Source organism: Lampetra planeri, chromosome 14, assembly GCF_965212315.1.
Source record: "Lampetra planeri chromosome 14, kcLamPlan1.2.h2, whole genome shotgun sequence".
NCBI lineage: Eukaryota > Metazoa > Chordata > Hyperoartia > Petromyzontiformes > Petromyzontidae > Lampetra > Lampetra planeri.
The window spans coordinates 5,664,237-5,681,220 of NC_136120.1; the positions used below are offsets into that span (position 1 = coordinate 5,664,237).

Below are 16,984 nucleotides of genomic sequence, written 5' to 3' on the forward strand. Positions count from 1 at the left end.
GAAGAAATGGCAGATATACTTTGCCAAATGTGGTATCAAGTTTGGCAACGTCAGTGGTATCATCTGACATTTAACGGTAGTGGATCGGTCGCGTAGTGGTTAATGCATTGCACTCTGAATTCTATACTGGGCCACGGTTAATATCAGTGGCGAGTGGTATTATGATCTGGTCTTGCCCCCCACCTCCCTTCAATGACCTGCACTGACCAGCGTGGTGAAGTATGTTTTTTTGGCATTTCATCGAACAAAGACAATCACTCCATCGCGCACTTTCAGATGTGCTTCTGCCATCATCTGGAATGCTCTTCCGATATTAAGCAGCCACTGGAGCTATGCAATTTGAAATATAGATTTGAAAACTCCCTTCTTCAGAACTGCTTTTTATGTTGAATTTGTTGTCCTTCCCCCACACCTCTGATTAGCACGGCTGGCTACGTCCGGTGCAAAGGAAGTTCAAAATACATACATAAATACAACCCCCGTGATGGACACAACATAGTGAGGGCCTTCATTAAGAACATGTTAGATAAAAAAAGCAAAATGCTTTACCATTGCTGTAAATAATACAGGCGTTAAGATAATCTAGGATTGAAGCTTTCGTGACTGCAGGAATTACTATACTGATTGGTTCTTTCGGTAAAGTCACATATGTAGAAATAAAATAAAAATAAAATAAATCACGACGTTTCGAACGCAACACCAGCACTCGTCCTCAGGTGAAAATGGCGTTTCTACATTTGTGACTTTACCGAAAGAACCAATGAGTAAGTGTTAAGAAATTCAAACACCAAAGCGACATCTATTGCAAGGCATTAAAATGGGTCCCAGAAATATAACTGCTCAACCCGAGCTATGAATGCGCAATTGTGATATGCGTCTTTTGGCATTCTCTGGTCTAACACTGGTAGTGAGACAATGCCTTAAAGGAAGCTGTCTCTGGTGAAGGAGAATCCGTTTCAAAGACAATTCGTACATTATCAAAGCATATTTGTTTGAATGTTTTACCAAAAGAATGTGTGGGTATCTGTTTGGTGTCTATTTGGTGTTTGAACATCTTAACACATGTATTATTTTCAGAAAGGGTTAAAGCCTATTTTTGTTCATACGTTGGTAGATCATGGATGAATGTTGGTCTGCACAAAGCATGAATGCTCTCTTTAATAAAGGCAATGGATTCACCTACAAGTTTCACTCTTTATGCGGCTTTTGATTTGTGCGATTTCGCTTCGGTGTGGCTTTCCTATTTCTACCCAAAAGTTGTTCTATGTAGTTTGAATTCCCTCATCTGTGACTATACGGTCAGACGTAGGACAACATTATGTGAACCGTGTGTGCCACTCGGCAGGCAGCTGCCTCCTCGTGCGGTTCTGCTTTGTGCGCAGGTTTGGAACACATCTGCTATCGCGTAGAGCTAGGGACACATGTACAATGATAATGCCACCCATTCCATAAAAGCCGATTAGGTTGTAGTGAAGGAAACCAATCGGACGCATTAGATGAATTTGAGCCCCCACAAGCAGTTTCAAAGCAGAGTGCCAAGCAGTATAAAGTATTCTTCATTAAATAAAGTGTAGAAAAAAAACTTCAAATGTTTAGCAACACGTATGGGTATACATTTTTACCACATGCAAGCAGTTTCTATGCTGCCTCTATTGTTCTCACCTGGAATGTCAATGCGCTTCCCTGAGCCTCTCTGTTTCTCGATCTGGTAACTTGGGCATACCACGTCTGGCAAGGGAAAAAAAACATAAATGGCTGTTAATGCACAATGATTCCAAAAGCAGCAACATAAAATTCAACAGTTTATTGAACTATGCTAGAAAGGCGAAGCATTTATCACCAACGTGCACGTACAATGCGACCTAGGCAGATGAAAACATGAGCACATCACGCCTTCCAAAATGTTTAGTGTATCTGAAAAGACAAAGCCATGATATATACATGCACAGGAGATTGTTTATCCACACCAGGGGTGCTGCGCTTTTCCACACATAATATCGCAGGGCAATTAAACCTACATTTAATATTCTGAGAAATTGTACGTCGCCAAGTTAAGCGAAAACACCAAATTGTGTCAACCCAGTCACAAATGACACTTAACGGTTGACCCCGTAACATCTCGCCATGGTGGCGATATGTTAACTACCTCGCTTAGTATACAGGAGTTCATGGGTTCGATCCAGACCCTGGCGTCTGTATATTTGGAGTTTGCACGTTCTCCCCGTGGTCGCGTGGATTTTTTTCCAGGTCTTTCGTTTTTTTCCCTCCCAATTTAGAATAAAATTTACACGTGATAAGCTACTTCGTTGAGCTATCATTTGTGGCCAGTCGCTTCTGAAAAAGAGCTACATAGCTCAGTGAGCCTTACTTGCTAAAATACAAACAGTTAAATAGTAGCCAGTTAATTTTGCTACACTGGATGATCAAGTTTAACTATGGGTGGCTGCCCTGGTTCAAACCCAGGCTCTCAGTGGTTTGGGCTCAGCGCTTGGAGCCTGCGACTCACCACTCGGCACTTTTGATTTTAGACACAAAAAGTTATCGTTTCCGTTTTTGCTGAATACATTTGTTTGTTTGTAATATGCCTAATTTAGAGTGGTACATTTGGTTTCAGAATACTCATTATCCACGTAAGCTCGAGATGTCACGAATGATTATCGCTTCACAAAGAATAAACTCTGTAGCATTGGAGCTGAGCAAAACAAGCCTGCATAAAATATAATGGAGAACATTATGGGTAAACGCTTTTGATTCCCGCAATGTTCTCCATTTTACATGGAACATTGTGACACGTGACATGGCGAGAATTTTCACTGGTTAAGCGTTTCACAAAAATGCTGTTTCAACCAACCGTCACCTCTAAATTGTTCGTGCAGCTTGTGGTTGGGAGTGTCACAATAATTGAAACAAGATTTAAGAATAAAATGAAACATGAGAGGATGCCTCACACCGAGTGTTGGACTGACACATTCTGCTGAGTTCACAAGGCATAACTGCCCCCTCTATTCCATCACACAAACATTTCATCATCTGCAAAGCGGACTCAATATATTATGCATTTTGTTCTTCTGCACTGGGAGTAACAATACCGTGCATTTGGATGCTACTGCATACATGATTTTACACACAAACGAGAAATGTTTTTTTTAATACATAAATGTTCGTAGGGGGAATATAAACAAGATGAAGATGATTATAGAAGTGGTATATATTATTTATTTTCGTATTAATGCTTAACAACTCAGGTTGACATCGTTAATGCGTTAGCTCTATGCACCTATCTGCCCATCTATTCCCTGCAACAATGATAACGCCAGTGAAAATTAAATGTGTAGTTTAAAGTTGTCTTGCTATATGGAACTTGCCCTATAGAAAAGCAGGCAAATTGATACTTGGCGATGAAAAACCAGCGATAATGAGTACGCCTTTTCAGCCAAGGTGATGACCTCACATGCCATGGTGCGTGATTGCCTCACCGAAGTGTCATTTTGCGTGACATACACTCGTGACGTCGCACGTCACGTGCAGAGCGATATCGATTAATTATGCAACTGGGAAGGTAACTTATTATCACTAAACAAATACGATACTTCGGAAGACAAACACATGTTGGAAATACATCAATACTGATCTAGAGCCTCTATATATATAGCACTTTCACGTGCTTGGGAATTGACAGAGCTGTCACCATATGGAACACAACGCTTTCTTGCACAAATGAGTGCTAAATAAATAAAAGTCTAACAGTGTATACACAAACGGTGGCTGCAAGATGAAAACATCATACATCCAGCAAACGTTGCATTGCATGATTGTATCATCATTGTTGGGCATATTCCGTACAAAGGTTTGTGATGGCCACCAGCTTAAAATAGCTGAGATTGTGGTTTTTTTTTTCGCAGAAAGATGAAGAAGCAACTTCACGCCAATTTCATCCTTATTAGGATTCGTCAGTAGAGGATGGTCACCATTCGCTCCTGTGGCCAGTTGTGACAGAGGGGCTCGAGTTCCCCACCCCGTCTCTCGAAATTGTGGAGTTTGGTTCGGCATGGCCTCAGTGAAATATCAACAACAATGGTGTGTTTCGCCATCTAAATATAACGTAACATTCAGGGTCATCAGCCCATGGCTATTCCGAAACAAGTCTTTTTCCTCCAGAATGTTTAAGCAGTCAAACTCCAATTGTCATCACCATACCTTGCTTGGCTTCTAAGAGTGAGCCAGTGTATATACATTTCGAATTGATGCATACGGTAGTGCATGTGGCTCCATTTCTAAATCTTCACCGTGCAACTGGGGAGGGCCTGACCTGGAGCGCCAACAGCACTGAGCTTCTGAAAAAGGCCCAGCAGAGACTTTACTTCCTGAGAATCCTCAGGAATAATAACATCACACAGAAACTGCTGGTGTCCTTCTACCGAGCCTCCATCGAGAGCATTCTTACATACTGCATCTGTGTATGGTACACCAGCTGCACAGTGGCTCAGAGGAAAGCGCTCCAGAGGGTCATCAACACAGCCCAAAAGATCGCCGGCTGCCATCTCCCCACACTGGAAGAACTACACAGTTCACGTTGCATCAAAAAAGCACAGATCATTCTAAAGGACTCTTCACACCCTGGACACTCACTGTTTGAGCTGTTGCCATCAGGCAGACGATTTAGATCAGTCAAAACGAGGACAAACAGATTCAAACACAGCTTTTATCCTACAGCGATCACCACACTCAATAATGCTAATTAATTATTAAGTAATAGTGTTTACAATTGAATGTGAAATAGAGATGTGCAATGACAAAATGTAACCTTATGTGGGTATGTGGGTATACTTGGGCTGTTTTTATATATAGTATAAATTGATTATTTTTCATTTTATTTTATTTTTATTTTCTTGTTTTATTTAATTTAAATTTATGAATGATGCCCTGACTGGTGAGCATTTTAAATTTCGTTGTACTGGTGACAATGACAATAAACGATCTATCTATCTATTATTTACATTGGACAATAACGAATTACATATATAAATACACAAATATCTAAATTAATATAGTATAAAGGCAAACATATTAATTGATACTAAATCCCATGCCATTGTCAAATACATTCTGGATGAAGGCCTCACCACACCGTGTGAGTCATGGGGCTATTTGACCATACCTCAACACGCTGGTCATTGCAGGTTGATGAAGGGGACACTCAGGACTGGTTCTGATATCACTTGCCACTGATGCTAGCTGTGGCCAGGGATCAAACTCAGAGAGCAAGGTTCATAGTGCAGTGTCTGAATGGCTGTGCCAAGGCTACATTACCGTTTTACGAGATTGCTTTTTATTTCAAAGATCTGACTAATTGAATTGCAATTTGCAATTAATGAATGAACGATGCACACTATAGCTGCACGTTTAACAAACCCATTCAAAAAATGCTGCATATAACTGAAATCTCACGTAAATGGATTGCCAAAGTAAAGTTTCTAAATTTTGCAAACTATCGCGCCAAAACGGGCAGGGAAAAAAAGGGCCTCACTTTCACAGAGCTTCTGACGAAGGACGCTGGTGACCCTTTGCAGCGAACCGAAATCCTCGACGTGAAAGATGTGCCCAGAGTCGGGGTCGCTGGCCATCGCCTCCATCTCCTCCTTGAGCACGTCCCCGACGCCCACCACGAACACGCGCACGGCGGCGGCGACCGTGGCTTGTGCGCCTCGCTCCACCTCCGCCGCGGCGCCGCGGCTCTTGCCGCTCGTCACCAACACGGCCACGCGCTGAGGGCCACCCGAGCCCAGGACCCGGCCCCGCGAGAAGCTGTGCTTGGCAACGTACACGAGAGCCGCCCCGGCTCGAGCCGAGGCCGTCGCGCCAGGAGTGACGGCGCCGCCCTGGTAGCGGACGTTGCGCACCGCCTTGCGGATGCCCTCTCGTCCAAAGGAGCTGCCAAGGCGGAACGCCGTGTGCGGAGCGTCGTCAAACCACACTAGCCCCACGCGCGTTTTGTTCTTGCCCGTCTCCAGCCCGCCGATGAAGTCGGAGACCCACAGACGCGCTTTGGAGAAGTTCTCGGGGCCAACATTGGGAGAACCGTCCAGGACAAACACCAGGTCGTAGTGGAGGTCTCTACATCCTACACGTAAAAATGGTGAAAGAAATTGAGCTTCAGTGCAGTTGTGCGTATACAACGATCGGCAATATAATATCTCCTAATGTGCTTTCGCGTTGTATCGCGTGTTGTTTGGCGTGATGTCTGACGTTTCGATCCATGTGCTGGGAGCGTCTTCTTGGAAGTTTTTCTTCCAGCACGGGTTTATGTGGGGCAAACATTTAACGTCGTGCTGCACAATGTATGGTATGACTCAAAAGTCACATCAGAGAGCTACAGAAATATAACCTTGAACTTCTAGGCAGTTGTAATATAATGTAACACCAAGGCTTTCGAGTGAACAAAACATTAAGGTTTGTCACGTGAATGTTTTGTTATTGGAATTCAACTTACTAATTGACTGTATCGGATAGAGGTGGCTTCACGGCATATTTACATTCATATATTCTAACTTTATGATTGATAATATTAGTTCAAATTGTATTTTTCTATGCTCAAGCAATGGGGAAGCATTCATCTCTGTTGGTGGCTCTAAGCAAGTAATGCAAATTCAATATTCCCATGGTGGGGGCATTTCCTTCATACAGTGACTGCAAATGTTTACTCACAAGATGGTACTCACTTTGAGAGCCTAGAGGGATACAGGGAAGATAACAAGCTGCTTAAATCCCCGACTGTGATTTGAAATTACCGACTTCCAATTGTGAGTATTGTAATCTAATCGCAGTGCCACCCAGACAGATATATTGATAATAATAATGATGTAAAATACTGAAATTAGAATAAAAATTGCACTGTTTTTCAAAGACAAATATCCCCCGTATAGCCTTCACAGACTGTAGGGGCAAGTGCTGTTAGCGAGCACCTATGAAGGCTGGAACGGTACACGAGGAGATGGGTAGCCAGCACCACGCCCGACCGCATTTGTCTCTCCAGTGGCGATGTTTACACACAGCATCAGGTACTCATTTGAGGCTGAGTCGACCTAGGGGAGGCCCAGGACCGGTTCAGATAATCGTCACCGGTGTTGACCGTGAGCAGGAATCGAACCCGGGTCGCCAGGTTCATAGCGCAGCACGCTAACCGCTATACTACTGCTCCCACTGTTTTTCAAATCACACTCTCACAAGCATTGGTTATTTGTGCCTCTGTGAAAGCAAGATGATTTGGGTCCTCCCCCATTGACAGTCATGATGGGCATCTTGTGCTCACGCTGAGAAATGCCATGCTAATGGAACCAACCACAGCTTGATTCGGAGAGATAAAGGATGGGATGGGATTGCATTTAATTAATTTAATTGTCACGTTAAACTAGTTTAAGGTAGGATATTGTTTGGGGATGCATTGTCCATCAGAGGAGGGCCAACGCTGATGACAAACTGAAACAAGCTCTCGATAACCATAACAACCTCAACAACTTAATCTTTGGTTTAAGAAGCACAAACTGCTTTGTGTTGTCGACTTTGACAAACTGCTTGCACTATATTTCTTTTCATACCCAGGAGGGTTCACCATAACAGCTGCCATTTAGCCCCCCCCCCCCCCTTATCTGATGGAACTTAATTCCATGCCTCCAGCATTTATGGTCACAAAGACAAGAATGCAGCTTCCATGCTAATCAAGTCACAATCGTACTACTGTACGTACAAGCATTGCAATGGCACACGCGACTTACATTCATATCCACTTTTCATATGTTGTAAAATGAATTTTACAGCGTAAAGGCGCAGCCTGCAATCGCTTTATAACTCCATTCGTGGCAGATGAGACCTCCACTACTCCACTACAGAAGTCATGGAAGAAATGGGAGTAACTCACTCACTTTACTCCACCACACACCATCTGACGATTGGTGGATAGTGGCGGTGTGATGGGGATTTAATGCAACGTTTCCATTTGCTTTCATTTGCCGCACCGTGAGATCAAGATCGAGCCGCGGGCCTCTGGATTGCAAGCCCGGTGCGCGCGAACCATGACACCACGGCGACATGCCAATGAAATAAACTTATAGGAAGGAATTCAAAACCCAGGCCCGAGGCAGCTGCACTATTGCTAACGCCACAGTCGAGCTTGGTGTTTAGTTGTACAATCCGCGGCAGTCAAGTGTGTTTAATTATATTTAACTGAGATTACTGTGTATATGCACACGTGCAGTACATTTGATATCCACTGCTGGATGAAGGCTGGCCAACACCGAGTGAGTCATATGGGGTCATTTGACCATACTTCACCATGCGGTACATGTGAAGGTCGGGAGCAAAGATGTGGTAGCCTAAAAGTGAATTAGAACAATGAATTGCCCTCTCTGGTGCCCACAACCTAGCCCTGTAGAAGCCGATAACACCCGTTTTTACAGATGTTGGCCACTAACCTCATAATCCTGGCGATACTCTGCTTCGCGTCTGAGATTTCCGGGTGAATTGATCTTCGGCTGCGCATATATTAAGGCGTAAGTAATGCATGTAGGTGATGTTCTGAATATTGGGATTTAATATATAGCTATATTATATTATTTGGGTCTTTCGGTAAAGTCACGTAGAACAAAAATATTAACAACAAAACTACGACGTTTTGATTGCTTGTGTTGCGATCGAAACGTCGTAGTTTTCTGTAAAACAAATTTTGTTCTACGTGACTTTATCGAAAAACCCAATGAATATGAATTCCTGCAGTCACGAAAGCTTCAAGTCAAGATTTCGCTATATTATTGTACATATGTTCCAAATATGAATGCATTTTTGGAATAGGATTGAGATGGGACATTGCAATAAGCAATGCACATCAGGCAATATAAATTTTTCGAATTTTTCATTATTGAGGAGGCCCGGTAGCTCAAGGGGTCAGAGCAGTGAGCTGCCACTGCTGAGATCTTGGGTTTGAATCTGGGCAGCCATCCGTGATTAAGCTACATCCTCAATCCCATCATCTTTTTTTAGTTTTCACTTCATTTGACAAATTTCCATCATTTCTGAGATTTTAAAGTATCAGTTTGATTGCTTATTGATGGGCATTTCTCTGCAGCAGGACATGTGAGGAGGTGCACAGACCATTCTTGTGGATAGAGATTATTTGGATCTCAGATGTAGTCCTGCGATATCTACTTCTGTGGACCCATTCTCTAATATGAGGTAATGCACTGCTCTGCAAGAGCTAATATTGCATACTTTGTCCCATGACATGATGCCGTAAGCACAATTTAAATAATTTGAAAAAAGACCAGAAAAAACCTGTCAATTATCGTAATACTTGACTAACCCCTGATACAACTGAATTGCATTTTTATTAATTTGACAAAGAGTAAAGGTACTGCTATAAACTGTGTATGTAATAGGGGTCTAACGATTTGCACCCATCACGATTGATCGAATTGTCATCAGTGAAGGTTGTAATTTAAAAAAATATCTATTGAAATATTATTTTTGTTTTGGTTAATGTAGTGGCCTACAGTGGCTGGAAATGTCACCTGGACCCACTATGTGCAACACACTTAAAAAAAAACATCTTAAAAAAAAATCTTACACATTCAATGTAAGCTGAAGTATCAATGTGAATTGATTCATTGGTGCACCACTGAAGCTCTAGAAAATATATAATTGGATGCATTTTACAATGTATGAAATGTTCTGCAATGATTCTGTGTGACTCTGCCATAATGGGATTTATTTTTAAATTAGTATGTGGCATTGTGCATGTTAATGCACATTTGCAGTACTCAGAATTTCGTGTAAATATGTGATGACACAAAGGAATCAATATTTTTAGTGTTTCTGTCCCATTGTATAACAGTCCAATAATTGCATTCAATTGTTATTTTAACATGAGTGCTCTTGAAAATAATATCTGGAAACCCAGAAGCATTTGTTTAACAATGCTTCTGATGAGACTCAGAAGGTCAAAACCAGTACAGAGTGTGTTTGCAATATTGAGCTGAAAAGCCAGTAGGTTGATGGACGAAGAGAGTTGTGATTATATATGCTATTAATTAAATTACGAGAGAAATATATGAATAAGCGCGTACGCAAATATATACGAAAGTCGATTTGAGTTTTTTTGCCTGCATTTTGGATGTTTTGCCAAATCCTCTTCAAGAAGTATTGTTGACTCACTCGCAGTGCTGTACTTGAGAATATCATATCTAAAATTTACACAATGACTCTTGTTGAACCATTCGTAATAGAATATAAATCTATTGTTTTATATTAGCAATTTTAGTTACTTTCTAAAAGTAATGGTTAATGTTTGATTTTAATGGTAACAGCAGTGGGAATCAAACATTGCAATATATTGCATTTCAATTATTTCACAATAAGAAAACAACTTTAAAATGTTCCGTGTTATAGGCTATACAGACCCACAGTGTGCGCACGCACACACAAACCGTTATATCACAATGATTAGTGCAATACACTTTAGATCCTAATGATCACACACCGGTGGTACAACAGCATCAGCACATTCGTCAATAGCACCGCCTTAAAAGGAAAAAAAAACAGGCGACATTTTAGGCAATGGTCCTTTATCATGACATATTATTTATTTTTAAGGTCACTGTGTTATTTACAAACATGTTTGAGTTTGTTGTTGTTGGTGGTTGTGGACCATTGGAAATGCAGCATCACCAAATCAATTGTTTCTTTTTTAAAGACAACAGCTGCAATACCGTGTGCTATGAAAATGGGCCATTGCTTGAATTGTTGCAAATATATATTTGTTTTCCTTTTAAGGGGGTGTAATAGGCAAATGAGTGCAGTAAGTTGTTAGAAAAAGTACAAAATGGGTTTTAATAGTCTTTTCTCAAAGTGTATTGAATGCGATAAAATTGTTGTAAAATTGCATGAAATTGTAATAAAAAAGCAATGCTTCTGGTTAACATACCTTAATGGTTTAATATTTTCCATTGGAACTTGTTCAGCACAGTGCGTTACACCAATTTTTTTTCAAATAACACAAACTTTAAAGCCTTTTGCAATCCACTACTGGATAAAGGTCTCCCGACGCTGTGTTGGTCTTGAGGATTGTTTGACTATACTTCACTACTCTGGTCAATGCGGGTTGGAAGTGAAGGATAGGAGTAACCAAGGACTATTTCAGACATCACTCGCCACTGATATTAGCCATGGCGTGGAATCGAGCTCGGATAACCAGGTTGATAATGCAATGCACTAATCGCAGCACCACCACTGCACCACAACCATATTTCCCCGGGAAATCATTGCAGCGTTATTGTCACGGTGTATTAGCAAGCATGCAGTCACACATCCGCACCCATTACCAGCTCTTTCAGCTTCCGTCCGTTCTTCTAGAGATGCAATACATATCCACAGCACAAGCCACACTCTGCGCAGGGCGATCATTTCTTACTGCCCTGCAAAACACGGAGGCACAGAGACAACCGGTTATGTCAACAAACGTGAACGATGCAATCAGCTTCAAGCACATGCAGAGGAGAGACATGGGTGTCGCCGTTGAGTGGTAGTTTGATTCATCTACGGCAAGGTAGAGGAGCTTCTTGCGCTCTGAATTGTGCCCCTGGCGAAACACAGCGAGACAGTGGCTGCATTCATTTGCACCTGCACTCTTCCAAGAAAACATTAGCATTCCGCATTTCGGTAACTATGCGAACATGATTGTTTACAAAGTCAAAATTGAGTAAAAGTGTAAACCTCGTTCAGACGAGCAGGCGGTGGTGGTGTGCGTGAATCACCATCGGCACTTTCTGAGTTAATCGTGAACACTCCATGCAGTTGTGGGGGAGGGGGAGATCAATTCACAGGACAACCACTGTTGACCTCCTACAAAATAGTACCAATTTTATTGACCCCAAAACGACACTGAGTAAAGTTGACCGGGAACTGTGACTTGTTCCAACGTGTTTTCTAACTGCTGAGTCAAGCGTTTGACGACCATAGAATGTATTTTTTTTAAAGCAATGACGTTGAGTACTATGCAACTTTGCCGATCTATTTTTTTATTTAGACCATAAGGAATTGATTCATTGGACGGATGCTACATCTGCTTCGGCTTGTTTATAAGTCTGCCCGTTTGGAATGTGTCAGGTAATCAGGGGCAGGAGTCTTGTAGCCCAGCAGTGCCCTTGAGTGACGCTCATACCGAACACAGATCGAACACGGATCCAACACGACGAGATTGATTTTCGGCCCTCTGTCAATCCACTGCTGGATGAAGGCTTCCCCACGCCAGGGATTGTTTTCACCATACTTCACCATGCTGGTCATTGCTGCTCGTTGAAGGGAGACCCAAAATCAGTTCTAGATGTCATTCGCCACTGATGTCAGCCGTGACTGGAATATAAAATTCGAATCTCCGGGTCTCACAGCAGAGTGCACGAGCCAACGCACCACCTCCCCACCCCTCCCCCAGTGCATGAATTCTCCACCTATTAGTTGCTCCTCATTGGTGCTAGGGAACATCGGAGACGTAGACCAGTGCATGGAAAATAGCGTGTGCATGTGTGGTACAATCCTAAGGCCAGCCACCGCTGACTTCATCACGATTACAGCAAAGAGCAACCACCAAGGCAGTGAGCGTTGCACGCATGTTCATGGTTTCCGATCGTGAAGATGCCACATGCTGACCATATAAACCTTATGGCGGTACCCCAGGGACTACCATAGTGCCCCAGCTCTCGCATAATGTCCTTGATGCAGTCATTTTTAGTCTGTTGATGAGTCGGCGATGCGGCAATCGACTCATCTCGACGAGCTGTTGCACGATGCACTATTCAAAGTTGAATGTTTCGATAACGGATTTTTTATGCTAATGTTTGGCGATTGGTACCCCAGTCGCGGAGTTAAGTAACACCCCTGGAAAAAATAGTGTCCCAGAAATGAAATATTTAATTGCCTCGGCCCATTTTCTATTATTTGCTACCCCGGGGTACCGCCATAAGGATCATATGGTCGGGTCACTGGCACACACTGCACTGCTGTTCCACTGGATTTCCAGTGCCCGTGTATTGGACAGACGCACGTTATTGTTAGCATTCTCTCCCCGGATACACAGCACAAGGGCTGATACACTCGTAATGGTATAAGCTATTATTGTTATTGATTGAGGACGCTTTCACACATTGGTCGCAACACGAGGGGCTATTTGCATTTGACTCTGCTGATAATATGGACATTTTTCGTTCCCGCGCCGCCCCCCCCCCACTTCTGCATAGCACTCCAGGATCTTTACGGCAGAGCTGCTCAGCCAATTTTAACCATACTTGGGCAAGGAGAACACTTGTGCAATAATATAAAACTTTCTAACTTGCTGCTTCAAAAGCGACCATCTGGTCTTCAGTGCCGAGAAAAGGCATATAAAGTTGCAAAACATCGCCAAGCGTGCAATGGGACAGTTGCTCGCCACTTTTAAGCTCATCTTAAAATACTCCTCGTGGACGCACTGCAAACCGCCAGGACAAATAAGATGTAGGGCATCCCTGACATTAGATGAAATAAACAAGATTGTCTTACTTGCTGGCATTTCATAGGGATGCTGCGCAAGCTGCTTTGACCATGTGTAGGGCCATGAGTCGTGACATAAGAGCTCCAATTATAAATAATCTTTTCAGATTCAGGGAAGAAGAAATAGGTCAAGAACTTAATTATACATCAATTAGATTCAAGTGTATAGTACAATGATTGCAATATCACGTAATCCAGAAACATAAACTATACATATATTTGAATCACCATCCTAGAGCTTTGCACATTTAAAATACAAAAAAAATCCCACTAAAGAAATGCTATTTAGATTACACACTTTAGAGATGCATTGAGGCTTCCAAGTATATGCTTCGTGTGCACACAAACAGGCCTCTCCCTCCCTGGCTCCTTCCCTCCCTCCCCTCAGTAGAAATATGGCACGCTACGTTATGTTTTTTTTTAAGTAGTTGCACTGTACAGTGGTTTTGCTGTTGTGGACATACCAACGGAAATATCACCATTCCCTGCTTTCTATATGAAATGATCTGGAGAGCTTTTATAAAGGGCAGTGTGAATAAAAAAAAGGACAGGTTGAAAGATCTTATTCAAGGTCGATGGATCCATAATCCCTCCATGATCAGTAAAATATGTACCACCTGGTGAGCCCCTGGCACAATAGTTGTCAACAACAATGGTTACTCAGCAATAAAAAACAGCAATGCCCACACTCACATTAAACATGGACATGTGTGTGTGTGCATGTTCCTGTGGGGAACGGTGGCACAATAGTTAGCATACTACGTTATGAACCATGCCACCCGAGTTCAATTCACGCCCTCGGCCAACATCAGAGATCAATATGTGAACCTGTCCTGGGCCTCCCGTAGGTCGACTCAGCCTTAAATGAGTACCTGATGCGGTGTGACAAAAAAATCAGCACTGGGAGACAAAGGCAGCTGGGCATGGTGCTGGCCAACCACCCCCTCGTGTGCCGCATCGGCCTTCGTAAGTGCTCTCTAACAGCACTTGACCCAACAGTCCTTTCAGGCTATATGGGCGTATTTGTGTGTGTTCATGTACAATTTGCATAGTGGTTTTATGGTGTTCATGGATTACCCTGTACTTAAATTTCAATGCCCCATGGTTCAATTCCAGGCCAGGTACATCACTGATAATTGGCATGTCAACCTTCTCTGAGCTGGCCATAAATAAACGGAGCCTAAAATGAGTAGCGACTGTGATGTATCAACATCAAGATGAAGGCAACAATGAACGACGATCAGCTGTGGTTGTAGCTCCAACGCAATTAATTTGCCACAATTACCTCAAAAGGTGCTCGCTAACTCACTTGCCCCTATGGATACATTTAAACAACTCTATAAGTATGCAAGGTGGTATGCTATTTAATTCCCTTTACATTTGCAACGATTAAAGGACATTAAAACACCGCGTTTGCACCCATGTTACTTAAAGTAAAACAGTGCAGTTCTGGAATAAGTACTTACACTTAATTTGCGAGAAAAAAGTACGCGGGGAATGAAGAAATAGCAAAGCATGCTGCTGACCTGGAAATCAGTAAAGGATGGCCGCAAATGCTACATCAGTGCAGGGAAGTATCAATGTAACCAAATCGCTCCTAAAATCGGAGCAAGCACCATCATGCACGGTAGGAACAGACATAATCTCTTCTATCTCTGCTGGCCAAGTCGTTTTACACGTTAATCACCACTGGTGGCACACTATTATACTTTCAAGCTGTTCGCTGTCTGTCACTTACTGCTGGAGGATTACTGCGGTTTAAAAGTAATATATAAACAGATATAACGACAATAAAAAGTTAAAGAAAAACTTCTGAAGAATCCTCTAAAAATGATGCCACCCAAACACACAATGCGGCCGAATATATTTGTAGCTTTCTTTGTAGCTGATGCAAACCTCATGCAAATAAGATGACACCCGTGTCTCACACACAATTGTCAACGCTGATTTTGGCGAGTGGAACACTCTTCCAGAAACAAATTTTTTTTTTTTACAACTGATATGTAGGTTATCAGCAAATAACACATGTGCACGACATTATCACCACGACCACAGGAAAAAAAAAAGCTATTGTGTAAAAAAAAAAATCAGACAGTACAACAATATTTACCACATGATTTTGACAAACGTTTGCATGCAAGCTATGGACAATAATACAACAGCACGTAAAAATGGCATGAAGACACAAACTTTACTTACTCCTACCAGTTAACTTTTAAACTCCGAGTACAGCCATGATGCTGGAGATAATTTAATGATGTTTACGGTTTTACTGCTTTGCATTCCAAATCTACACACGCTTACCAGCGGAATGCACTTTCACCATCACACGCGGCCGTTTAGGGAGAGATCGTTTGCAATGCTACACAACGGCCCTGCTTTTCTCTTCTCTTCTGCTCTTGCTTTCACCCTCTCTCTTTCCCCTTCCTGTGAGTACCCCCCCCCACCGCTCAGACACACACACAAAAACCCAAAGCAAAAGAAACTTTTTTTTGAGAAGTTGTGACGTTCGCCTACAGACACGCACACACACACCGATCCCCTCTCCGCCAATGAAAGGCAGCGCTCCAGGCATAAGTGCACACGAGAACAGACCCCTCGCCTCCTTTGCTCAACATCTGGACTTTGTCAGCAAAACGTTTGGCGAAACTTTAGTAAATTCATGACATGTGATTTACTCATGCTCACGTCTGCAGAGATGTTGTACAGTTTTTTTTTATATCTGGTGCTTTCTGGGCATGGCTTATACAGGAGACATTTCACATTCTTTTATTCAATTGTTCTGAAGAGAAAGTAGTCTTTAAGGAACAAACACTGGCACGTGTATTTATTTCACACTTATTCTAATTGTATTTTGTCGTGAGACAAGTCTACCATTGGCTTCCCTTAAAAAAACATTCTGAAACTGGTTCAATTTGACCAATAATGGATTTAAAAAACATGAAATACAATTTGATCAACAAAAACACAATGCAAAATGAAATTGTATAATACAGATTTATTATATTATTATATAATATTATAATATTTCTTTTATTATTTTATTTTATTATGTTTTATTTTTATTATTTTATTACTTCCCTTCTACGTGACTTTACCGAAAGAACCAAGAAGATGTATAATACAGGTTTGTATCAATGTTGCAGCTTCCTACTATAAATGTTTCAGAGTACAAACAACTATCTGTTTTGCAAAGAAAAATATTAGCTGCTGCTGCCCAGTATTCAAAGCGTCCGTGTTATCAGGCATTAAAATACCAATGCAACAACCGCATGTGGTTGATGCCTATGCCCTGCTGGAACCAGGTTTGTATATTTGCACAACAAACAAACATGCACAGCTGCACGTGGAAAGGTTGGGATTTGAGACTTCACTTATAGGTCCAAGAGAGCCTGGGAAGCTTGTCGCAATTGGT

General features: G+C 42.1%; 1 protein-coding gene across 4 annotated transcripts in view; it reads right to left on the bottom strand.

Annotated features, from left to right (window-relative positions):
• The window catches only part of LOC144722331 (uncharacterized), a 156,873-nt gene extending 140,865 nt beyond the window's left edge, over positions 1–16,008 (bottom strand). For all 4 annotated transcript variants that reach the window (XM_078600504.1, XM_078600505.1, XM_078600506.1 and 1 more), the window contains exons 1-4: positions 15,874–16,008; positions 11,370–11,462; positions 5,528–6,121; positions 1,663–1,728 (exon numbers count right to left, since the gene is read on the bottom strand). In XM_078600504.1, the coding sequence (XP_078456630.1) occupies positions 1,663–1,728; positions 5,528–6,121; positions 11,370–11,451 (742 nt within the window). In that variant the 5' untranslated portion in view covers positions 11,452–11,462; positions 15,874–16,008. The remainder of the gene's footprint in view (positions 1–1,662; positions 1,729–5,527; positions 6,122–11,369; positions 11,463–15,873) is intronic.
• Between the last annotated feature and the right edge of the window lie 976 nt (positions 16,009–16,984).